The following is an 11,242-nucleotide window of genomic DNA, read 5'->3' on the forward strand; positions in this document are numbered from 1 at the left end:
AGAGACAGAGAGAGACAGAGGGGTGGGGGGAGAAGGATTGGGGAGGAAGAGACAAAAGAGAAAGAGTGGAGCAGGAGCGGGAGAGAGGGAGGGAGTGCGAGAGTCCCTTTACTCCATTAAGGCCACGCCCTGCGTCCCCAAGGACACCCATACCCGTCAGAGAGAGAGAGAGAGGGAGAGAGAGAGAGAACCACCGACACCCCAGCAAGACCGCAGCAGCAAAGAGCCATCGCGCTGCGTAGGGGGACCCCACGGCGATACAGCGCTACTCTACAAACGCAACACATCTAGGACCTCCTCTGCGATCCATAGGCGCAGTGTCCAGTGGTGTTCGCGCGTTACCACTGGCTCCCTGCCAACATGCCCCCCCCCTCCCCGGTCAAACACCCTGCGGCGAGCCACGGCCTCTGCCCTCGTGAAAGTGCCACATCATATATTGAGCGCGCTTTGGAGGAGGGCGAGGTAGAACTCGCAATCCTTTCTGTCCGCGTCCGCCCGGCGAGATTAATTGTTTCCCCTTCCACTTGTTGCAGAGCATGCTGAAGCCGAACGCCTACATCGTCACCCAGGGTCCGACCGAGCACACGGTCGTGGACTTCTGGTGCATGGTGTGGCAGGAGCGGGCGTCGTGCATCGTCATGCTCACGAAGACGTTCGACTTCATCAAGGTCATGTGCCTGCAGTACTGGCCGCCCGCGCCCGACCACCCGGAGCGCTACGGCGACCTGGAGGTGTCGGTGCTGCGCGAGGAGGAGCTGGCCAACTTCCACATCCGGACTCTGCGGGTGGTGCGGTACAACCGGGTGCAGCCGGCCGCGGGCGAGAACACGCTCGACCAGGGCCAGGGCGTGGCGGCGCCCGCGGAGGAGATCGTGGAGGAGCGCACGCTGCTCCAGTTCCACTACACCGAGTGGCCCAGCCACACCTGCCCGTTCTCCAACTCGATCCTCGAGTTCCGGCGGCGGGTGCGCATGGTGGTGGCGGCGCAGCGCCAGACCGACCAGCACGGGCCGTGCGTCGTGCACTGCAGCGACGGCGCCGGCCGCTCCGGCGTGTACCTGGCCATCGACGCCAACCTCGAGCTCGCCGAGGAGGAGGACTGCTTCGACGTGTTCGGCTACCTCAAGAAGCTGCGTCAGTCCAGGAAGGGCATGATCGACAACGTGGTAAGCCCGCCCGCCCCAGCCACGGCCAGGCCCAGGATCCCCCGAGCTAGGTCGGCCCAATCCAGGTCGCGGAGCGCCTGCGGTGGAGGGAGTAGGCTGCCCGCCGCGCGCGCGTGTCCGCCGAGCGATACGGTGGCCTACCCCGCCCCGCCCCGTCCGTCCAGAGGTCCCGGCCCAGGTGCCATGCCACTCGGCTGGAATGCGAAAATACGGGGTGCACAGACGGACCGAAACATGCCCTGAAAACTATTCGAACGGCAAATGAACGCAGTCCATGCGTATCCAGCGTCCGAAAACGTAGTCATTTTTTTTCCCGCGCGTGCAGGGGTCTTGTTGAGGTCCTTTAACCTCCTCTCTCGGGGTGGGGGAGTCGGCCACCCGGCGGTGGGTGGTGTACCGCTTCACAGTGGGGCTGCATTAAGCGTAACTAACGCGCCCGCCCGCCCCTCCCGCAGGACCAGTACAAGTTCGTGTACGACACCCTGGAGGAGCACGCTATCTGCGGGCCCAGCTGGTTCCCGGTCAAGGAGCTGTCGCAGAGGCTGCGCGCCAAGGGCCAGCGCGGGCCCAACAAGCTCAGCGAATACCAGCGCGAGTACCAGGTACGCGTCCGTCGAAACAAAAAAGCGTCTCGTCGAGGTTATCACCCAGGCTGACGCTGGAATCTGTTGGCCCCAGCTCATCTGCAAGCAGACGCCGCGGTTCACGATAGGCGACTGCGCGGGCGGACACCGCGGAGACAACCGGGAGAAGAACAGGGACGTCCTCGTTGTGCCGCGTGAGTAGATGGTGGCGTATGATGGTTGCAGTTTGCGAGATGAGAGAAAAGTTGGAACGTTGATAGAAAATACTTGGGATACGTTTCAGCTGACAACTCTCGACCATACCTCACATCATTCCAGGGGAACAATTTCACCGACTACATCAACGCTGTGTTCGTGGACGTGAGTTGAACTGCTGGAAAGGAGCAGGCCATCGAAATAAAGGTATTCGTGACACTTAATCTTGTAATTTATTAAAAATAATCCCCCGTCCCTCCAGGGATACACCAAGCCCAGAGAGTACATCATCACGGAGTGGCCGCTGAAGCACACGCAGGGTGACCTCTGGTCCATGGTGTACGACTACGAGGCCGCCGCCGTGGTAGTGCTGTGCGTCCCACCCAAGAACTCGGTATGCTCAACCCAAAACCCCAACCAAAACAAAATGAACTCATTTTATTTGGCGTTACTTTACAGCCACGAAATAATTAACGGACTTTTTGTATTTTACAGCAAAGTTACCCGCCCTTTTGGCCGGAGGGCCGCCACTCGAAAAAGTATGGCCCCGTGTTCACCATCGACCACATCTCGCACAACGAATACAGCAACATCAGAACGTGGGTCTTCCGTATCAATAAAAAGGTAGGCGCAGAGGTGTTTGCCGTCTAAAAGAGCGTGCATAGCGGGGGCATTGGGATTGTGTGCGGGGGCATGGTGAGGCACTTACTGGGACATCAAATGCGCGGTACTGCTCGCCTGACCCGGTGTGTACCTGCCTGTCCGCAGATCGTCTCGCTGACGGAGCTGATGGCGGGCGTGAAAGCGCCACCACGGCGCGTGCAGCTCTTCCAGCTGACGTGCTGGCCTATGGACCACAAGGTGCCCACGTCCACCAACTCCCTCGTCGAGCTCATGAACATGGTGGAGCGGTGGCGGCAGCGCTGCGACTACGGCCCCGTCGTTGTCGTCAGCCAGTGAGTAGCCATACAAGCACGGAAAAGTCACTATGGCGCCACTATAGAGTGTCCCTATAACGTCACTATGGCGTCACCATGACTCGTTTCAGACATGAATTTGTGCCATTGTGTGTCGCAGGGACGGGCACAGCCGCTGCGGAGTGTACTGCGCGGCCAACGCCTGCATCGAGCAGGTGATCCAGCACGGGGAGGTGGACGTGCTGCAGGCGGTGCGGACGGTTCGCAGGCACCGGCCCCAGCTCATGGGCAGCATGACGGAGTACAAGTACTGCTACGACCTCGTGCTGCACTACGTGCTGCACTACCTCAACAAGGAAGTCGAGGCTGCGAGCAAGAAATGAGGAGGCGTAGGGATGGTTCTTACTCTCGGTGACGGGGGAGAATCTTGTCGTTTTTTTCCATTATTGTGAAGAAAAAGGCTCGGGTGGGCAGCCGCAACGCGCTGTCGCCGCAGCTGACCTTTCGAACCGCTACAGGAGCTTGCTGCATTCCGGGTGGGGAGAGGGACGTTTACCAGAATCGGGTGGGAAAAGAAAGTAAGAAGGGACTGCACTGTCCCGCGGTCTTTCTCTCCACTACAAGACATGACTGAGCAGAAAATGTCTTCGATTCAAAGTGGTAGCAATATTCTGAGGATTTTTCATTGAGGACTGGACTTTTTCTTAAGTGCAGAAAATGTGCCAGAAGAGCATTTCCTTGAACATTTTTTTGCTTGTTTGAACTAAGAGTGTGGTAACCTATTCCACTTGTTTTACTGAAAGCAATAGACATCAAACCTTCATTAAGTCTTGCTCAAAGATGTTACATTGAGTTTCGTGTGTCCATCTGTGCAGAGGAAAGGCATTAAAATGCAAACAAATACACAATGCAGACATTTTATTTTATGTTTTACCTGTAGTACATGTGTGACACGTAAGGTTCTGAAAATAGTAATAAATGCATTATAATTGTGACAGTAAAATGCACAAGCTCACTAAGCTTGGAACACCTAATACATATTCATAACTTCAGAAGTTTATAAGATGTAGAAAATTAAAAATTTGAGAAATCTGAGGAGTTTTAATTGCAGTTCATAGGAACATAAATGAGTTGTCAGTCTCTAATAATGGCCACATTTTTACACATAATTTTGATCTACAGATCACACCGACATTTTTAGTAATGACGGTTGATCTATAAATGCTGACCCAGGAGCCCTGAGAAAACTTGAGAGGAGCAGAATAAAAGTTGTCATGGAATTATATATAATAAAAGACAACTAAAGAAGGCACAAATTCAAGAGATCCATGAGATCTAACCAAAATAAATAGGTTTTTACTTAACAAAAAAAAACAACAATTGAATGAAAAGAACTGTTCAGCTGAATTGCATGTAGTTTAAGATCATATTAAACCTATTTTCATAATTTCATCAATGCACTATTTGAGTATTAATCACATTTTAATATTGTCATTTGAAGTTGAGAAATTCTTCCTACCTAGTTCATTTTTATTTAAAGAGTCAAAATTTTTGGATATTGTTATATGATAAAACATGCCTGGACATTAGAAAGCAAAAAAGAAGCAAAACACAGAACTACCTTTAGTTTAAAGCAGGAGATTACTGAAGACCAAATGTAGTTAGATTTGCTTTTTAACCTATTAATGGGCACACCGTACTTACACCAGGGGCATATTGAGAAGAAATGCAATCATTTGAATCAATTTTCACAGTACTAGGAGACATTACAATACATATTTAAAAATCTTGATTATTTTCTGTGCAAATCATTTCATCACAATATAAAAGAATCAATCATGCTCATGGAATTCAACTGATATTTACAGTAAGCAATTCTTATTTAATAACTTACTATACTTAAGGCAATGTTCAATCTACCTAATTCATTTGGTAACTAATCAAACTTCATAGTTTTTAAATGATACATCCATTTGATGGACATTTGTTTTGAGCAGCTGTAGGCACAATATGTACATTTCTTTTTTTATAAATAATTTAAAGCAACAGAATATGCCAAGGTTAAAATGACCCAAAAATCTAAAAGCATATGATCACAAGACAAAAATTACAGGAACTAAATCACAACACAGCAGATATGATCTCAGTCTCAATATGATGGAATGATTATACAACTATGCTGAGTTACCATGGAACAAGCTAGCTAGGCCAGTTTCCCCAGGTAAATCTTCAACTCTAGGTGGTTTTATTCTTCTTGGAACGTCCAGACGGGGCAGCTCAGCAATCCAAGCCTTCTTGCAGAATAGCTGGCTTAAACTACAGTTAATTAACTGAAAGAAACAGAGAGAAAATTAACATCTGTTTGAAATATGGAAACACTGAACTGAAAAACTATACAGCATTACTGATCTCTTTACCTGAGTTGTAAGTCTTTTGAAATTGTCTTTCTTTGCTTTCTCAGTTTTACTATTTGTAGTTCGTCCACCAGTAGGACCAGCAGCTGCAGCAGATGCTGCACCACTAAGAACCTTTTCATCCAGCTTTTGCAACTCCATGATATTTATTCCAGGAATTTGCTTCATTACCTGATCCAATAAACCCAATAATTTTATGACATGACTATTTCAAAGAACCACCAAATGTTCACGTACAGTATTAAAAGAAACCTACCTCAACCACTTCCACAAAGCGTGGTCTCAGCATATCATATACTTGGGTTCCAAGCTGTAGCAACACACTCTGATTTACATCATGATGACCATGGAGCTGGAGTCCTTGTAGAACTGATGTCATAATGTGTGTGGCCACCATGGGTGAAACACTACCATCTGCCAAGAGCTGACGGACCATAGGTCCTGTAAGCATGGCAGCTTTGTAGCTTGTTCCACTGTCGGGCCATGACAAAGCTCTGCAATTGTTGGAAATTTCAGAGGATTAATATTAAATAGTAGGTTGACTGACAGGTTTCTTTATTTATAGATTCCTTTCTTGAAGTTACCTGAGGACACACAAAGCTACGGATTGACTTGTGTGTGGGCAGCGCAATATATGTTGACCTAGCTCACTGATAACTTCCATAGATTGGGTAGATGGCGGTGGACGGCTACCCTCATCTTGCTCCATTCCATCTACATTGTCATTGTTTGCAAGCTCGACAACTGAAGAGCCTCCAATCAAAGCTACTTTCAGTACATCAAGGTATTCTCTTGTTAGATTTCTGTTGAGCATATCATCAACGACTTCCTAAAACCATAGGAATTAGAAATTATAACAACTTATGGGGTTTGTGATGGTATGAAAGATTGGTCAAAGTGCAAAGCTTACCTGAGCCTCTGTATTCTCATCATCAATCTGTCCAGCTTCACGAAGTTCAGCTAAGTACTGCCATTTGGCATTGAGTCTTCCAAACACTGTGGAGCAGAGAAATGTGTTAACAAAATTTTAAAGCATGAAATCTGAGTGTGTCATACTTCAATACCTACTGTATGGGCAAAAATTTGCAAGCACTGGTAGAATGACTGATTCATTAAAAATAGAGGGGCAAGCTCCAATAAATGGTTTGAGGAATGTTTTTACAATTGGTCTGAGTCTATAGTCAGGGATAAACTGCAAAGAGAAAGAGAGAAAAAGTTTTGAAGATACTGACATTTTCAAAGTATGCAAAAGTTAATGACATTATTAACATATTAACTTACCTCAAGGCCATGGAAAACAGTATTGATTAGATTAGTTGCAAGGTCAGGGAGCTGATACAAATCCCATCCAAATGACATTCCCATACTTCCCAGGATATGATATGAATTATCATGCAATGTGCTAATGTATGACTGCATTCGAGCAGGAGCTCTTGCACTAGAGAGTGCACTTGAGCCATTAGATGCTGTACATGCTGAGTCCACAAGGTCAAGATCTGGGCTGGACGAAGTGATACTACTGCCAACCAGCTGTGCGCGCTCACCATCTGTCATTTTGTAGACTAATCTGTAATCCTGTGAAAAATAATAGATCATTATTTATCAATGATCATTTGATGAAAGTGAACTAATATGTATACATCAAAAGAGAAGAGATATACACACTTCTGACAAGCAAGCAAGTGCTTCAGGGGTCCACAGAGAGTTCATAGCTCGCAATAGAGCAAAAAAGTTTGGCAGCATTGGGACGACATGAGGGGCAGCAGGATTACGATATACTGGATTTCCACTTTTTGTCATGTGAATCTGAAACACAATTTCAGATTAAGAGATTTTATGAATATATCCCAAACATACTCATTTAAAAAAATAAATCTCATTTTATTAAAAACTTACCACAAAACCTCCTCTAGCTGCCTTATCAGGATCATCTGGCCAGGTGCACCGTTTCACCACAGCCATCATCAGATTCACACAAATCATAATATTTGAGCGGTTAGTTCCCCACTTTTCTTCATTAACTGAGTCTGTTAATGCATGGCGTAAACCAACTGCTTCCATCAAACTTGGAGCATTTGCAAAAGCTTCATGACCCAAACTTAGCCAAACTGAACTAGGACCCTTCAGTTCTTCTCCAATAAACTTGGTTTGCCGTTCATACTCATAAAAGTGATTGTTGATGAGCAAAAGGCTCTCCTAAAATAACATATGATCTAGTGTTTCTAAAGTTGGAATTACAAATGTAATTTAATTTAGAAATTGAATATTGAAAGAAAAACTTACCTGTAATGTAACTTTTTCTAGAGATGAAAGCAATGCAGGTTTGCTATGAAGATTGCTAACAATTCCATATATTTGATCAAAAATTGGTAACAAAATTAAGGGATACTTGGTGCCAATTTTAACCATAAGACATGCACCATGGCGTCTGACAGATTTGATGTCTCGGCTAAGCATCTCTCTAGGCACTCCAGGCTGGGAGAACACAAGTGCCGCAAAGATCTTATTGAGAACCTGCAAGGAAAAAGAACAGACTAAAAAATGCTCGTAATCATATCTTAATAAGAAATTGATAAAAAGATCCTTACTGAGGTGAGCAGATTAGTTGAAGGAGACATAGACAAGAACACAAATAGGGCTGATACGCATGACAATAGTTCAGACAACACTAGAGGATCTGCAGGCTCAAAGTTCAAACATTGTTCCAAAAGTCGAAGGCCTGCTGCAGGAGGTGGTCGCTCAGCCACTTGCAAAATTTTATTCAAAACACTGTCCAATATCTAAGAGAAGGAAAAGAAAATTAGACCATAATTCTACTGTACAATAAAATACATGATAAAATAGAAGGGAAACCTACACAAGCAACAGCAGCCCACTCCAGATATGCTGGAGAGGTATTAGTCAATGGAGTTGGATCTGACATAGACTGTTGAATACGCTGTTGAAGCCAGCGTTCAGTGTAACCATATGTGACAAGGGGAGCAATAAATGTAGCCTGACGAAAGTTTTCACAAATGATAATGCGCAACTGACTGCAGAAAGTGGTGAACTCTTCTTTACTATCATAGTCAAGACCAGCAAAATAAGATGAATTCGCTGTGATTATGGTAGTTCTCTTAGAAGGGTACAAGACCTGGATAGAATAAATAAGTTTGGTCATAAACATATTACGGTGTAAGCCCTAGAAGTGCATTTAATGACAACAAAGATATTTTTGTTCCATACCTTGATGGCTTTTGGGGCAGCAGCTTCCACCCATTTAGGGATGAACTCTAGCATAATAGGTTGCCTTGAAATTGAGTCATGTCTAAACAAAGCACCCCACAGTTCTGACACAGTTCGTGTCAAAGTAAGGCTGGGATGACGAGTAAAGCTTAGAATGATATCAAGAAATGTCCCAAAGCTAGATGGTTGAGCCGATGGTCCCTCATCTTTACCCCACACAGCACACAGTAGCAAGCCCAAGCCCGCCAGGACCTACGAGAGAATAACACAAAAATTTCATATCAGAAACCAACTGAATCCATGTTTACTCATTTACAATGAAACATATGTCAATTAAAGGTAAATTTTAACACTACCTGAGCAAGAACCTTGAGGTATTTGTAATCAGCTTCATCGGTAGGAGAGCTGCTACATGCAGACCTGAACATGCAAGCCATCACTTCATTCCCAAAGAGAACCATAAAAGGCTTACGATCTTCTGGTTTCCCTTTACGGCTGACGATAAGTAGCAAGCACTCAGCTGCAGCACATTGAAAGTCTTTATGATCAAGGAGAAGACAAAGGTCACGAAGCAAACGACCTTCCTCAGCCATTATATGAGTAACGGGAACCCATTCTAGAAATCCAGTTAGGGTGAGCAGTACTGTTTGTACAACACTACGATGGGGTAAGATATCCTCTGTTCTAGTTCCTTGAGCTGTTAATTCTCTGTACTTGTTAACATGGGTTTCAATAAGCCTGACAAAAAAGCTGAAGATTTCCGATAGGTTCATAGTAAGAGCTTGGTACAGATCTTTTCGACGTTGGTTTGAATCCAAAGTCTGAACAGAACAGAAATAAGAATCAAAAACGCGGAATAAACATAACAATTTTGAATAATAAGTTATGATAAACATGCCTGTAAGGTGTGAACATCTTCAACAAGTCTCAAAAACACCAGAAGCACAAGCTCGGTCTGACTCTCCCCAAGAGAGCTGATGTGACTAAGCTCACTCATCAAGCCTGGCCACTGCTGAGGCCACTCTCGCTTCACCATCTCCACGACTATACGAGAAATCGCATCCTTCATATGGTTTGGAGAGTTTATTGGCATTCCTTCACTTAATAACTTCATGGCATTTTCCTGAACAGCAGAAAAATAATTAGTAGTTTTATTCTTTGAGTGTAAAATCTAAAAAAATATGTTTAAAAAATTCAATATATGTCCATATTTGCCATATACAAACCTTGATAAAGATTTTTTCACCCTGGGGCAGATCATACCATCTGTACTTTATACAGTATTCCATTAATTGAAGGCCAAAATGTTGCACATGTTCAGAAAGTTGTTTTTGTTGAGCAAGATAAAGACCACATTGAACACAGTACGGAGATTTGTCTTTGAAAGTTTCACAATGGTTGTATGCTTCTAGCCGCTGGGGATGAGGTACTGATGGATCCATAGTAATTTCAATGGCTCGTACAAGTTCAACAGCGACTTGTGACACAGCAACATTGAGCTCTGTCACACCCATTGGAGCAGCCATCTAAAAAATCAGTAGTAAAAACAACTTCTAGATAGTTACCAAACCCTTCAATCTATTTATTTCAAAAACAGTTTTCAAATATCGAGGTCCAGAAGTTGAGAGGGAAATTGTACAGAATGATGGTTAAGTGCGACAAGTTTCTCTTTAAAAATAATCTTGGTTTAATCCATTCATGATGAAAGTGCAAACGAATCATAACCTGCATGTCTTTACAATAATACTAATGTATCGAAAGATATGAATACAATTTAGCTATGTACTCCCCCAACACGTATCAAAGGAAAACTTGTCGACAAGCGAGGACTCGAGGACAATGTAATGTGACAACACTCTAAAATGCCAATAAAAGCAATAACAGATAATGGGGGAACACAAAAACAAACCTGGCCAAACTGTATCTATCTCACAGAACATCATCAACCATGCCGCAAAAGTAACGCTCACCTTCAAAATCTGTCAAGACACAAATTTTCAGTCAACCGCAACAAATATGCAGCAAATTCAGAGCTTTAAAGCCCCCAAAATGCAAGAATAACAACCCCGAAGGCCTTCGTGGACCTGCTCAGACCGCAACCGCACGTTATTCACAGAAGCCAGATCAGAACTGACAATAAGCATCTCTTGAGTTCACGCTCGCAGGGGTGGCCCCGGGCCCCGGGCCCCGGGCAGGAAGGAAAGGATGAGGCTCACGAGAGCCTCCCTTGTCAAAAAATATGCGTGCAAAACCGCGCCTTCTCGGTGCAGACGAGTGCAAATCTGTGCCTTCCGCGTTACTTTTCCTGTGCCGACCCGTGCGCTCGGCGGGCTGGATCTGTGCGTTCCCCGTGCGACGTGGGTGGGACGACGTGGGCGCCGCGCCTAGTCTTCCCAGCGAAAGAATAGTGGAGTGCGGATGGCGGATTCTGTGGCTCTTTTCCCCCACTACTCAGTTCTCACCAATCAGTCCACAAGAAACTGAGTAGTGGGGGAAAAGAGCCACGGAATCCGCCATCCGCACTCCACTATTCTTTCGCTGGGAAGACTACCGCGCACGCGACCATAGGTCGACTCATGGAGTCAAGCCACTAACGTAGGGAGACGCAAGGTTCGGCCGGGTGCCACCAGCCCTTGGGGGATCCGTCCACCGCCTTCGTGGTAGGTGGCGGAACGGTCCGGAGTCTTTACCTTCCTCCTCCTTTCTTTTCTATTAGGTGCTGGCAACTGTGGCAAATCATT

General features: G+C 45.6%; 2 protein-coding genes across 7 annotated transcripts in view; one reads left to right on the top strand and one right to left on the bottom strand.

Annotated features, from left to right (window-relative positions):
* LOC113217297 (receptor-type tyrosine-protein phosphatase kappa) overlaps nt 1-3,770 on the top strand; it is a 30,605-nt gene extending 26,835 nt beyond the window's left edge. For all 3 annotated transcript variants that reach the window (XM_052271389.1, XM_052272184.1, XM_026437129.2), the window contains exons 6-13: nt 534-1,166; nt 1,622-1,768; nt 1,845-1,944; nt 2,034-2,110; nt 2,208-2,339; nt 2,441-2,569; nt 2,714-2,901; nt 3,023-3,770. In XM_052271389.1, coding sequence (XP_052127349.1) covers nt 534-1,166; nt 1,622-1,768; nt 1,845-1,944; nt 2,034-2,110; nt 2,208-2,339; nt 2,441-2,569; nt 2,714-2,901; nt 3,023-3,245 — 1,629 coding nt within the window. In that variant the 3' untranslated portion in view covers nt 3,246-3,770. The remainder of the gene's footprint in view (nt 1-533; nt 1,167-1,621; nt 1,769-1,844; nt 1,945-2,033; nt 2,111-2,207; nt 2,340-2,440; nt 2,570-2,713; nt 2,902-3,022) is intronic.
* LOC113217296 (exportin-5) lies at nt 3,764-10,912 on the bottom strand. Of its 4 annotated transcripts, none has more exons than XM_052269645.1 (17): nt 10,472-10,912; nt 9,728-10,027; nt 9,400-9,624; nt 8,858-9,322; nt 8,502-8,753; nt 8,134-8,409; nt 7,865-8,056; nt 7,560-7,790; nt 7,173-7,472; nt 6,942-7,082; nt 6,558-6,851; nt 6,345-6,468; nt 6,187-6,272; nt 5,861-6,105; nt 5,533-5,770; nt 5,280-5,447; nt 3,764-5,192 (listed from the first exon to the last, which is right to left on the bottom strand). In XM_052269645.1, the coding sequence occupies exons 2-17, from the start codon at nt 10,025-10,027 to the stop codon at nt 5,037-5,039; spliced, it is 3,693 nt and encodes a 1,230-aa protein (XP_052125605.1). In that variant the 5' UTR covers nt 10,472-10,912; the 3' UTR covers nt 3,764-5,036. The 4 variants fall into 4 exon arrangements, with proteins under 4 accessions (XP_052125605.1, XP_026292912.1, XP_026292911.1 ...); XM_026437127.2 differs by having other exon boundaries at nt 10,411-10,911; XM_026437126.2 differs by having other exon boundaries at nt 10,802-10,901.
* Nucleotides 10,913-11,242: the final 330 nt, after the last annotated feature.

Source organism: Frankliniella occidentalis, unplaced genomic scaffold (assembly GCF_000697945.3).
Source record: "Frankliniella occidentalis isolate FOCC.00 unplaced genomic scaffold, Focc_3.1 Scaffold1, whole genome shotgun sequence".
Classification (NCBI taxonomy): domain Eukaryota; kingdom Metazoa; phylum Arthropoda; class Insecta; order Thysanoptera; family Thripidae; genus Frankliniella; species Frankliniella occidentalis.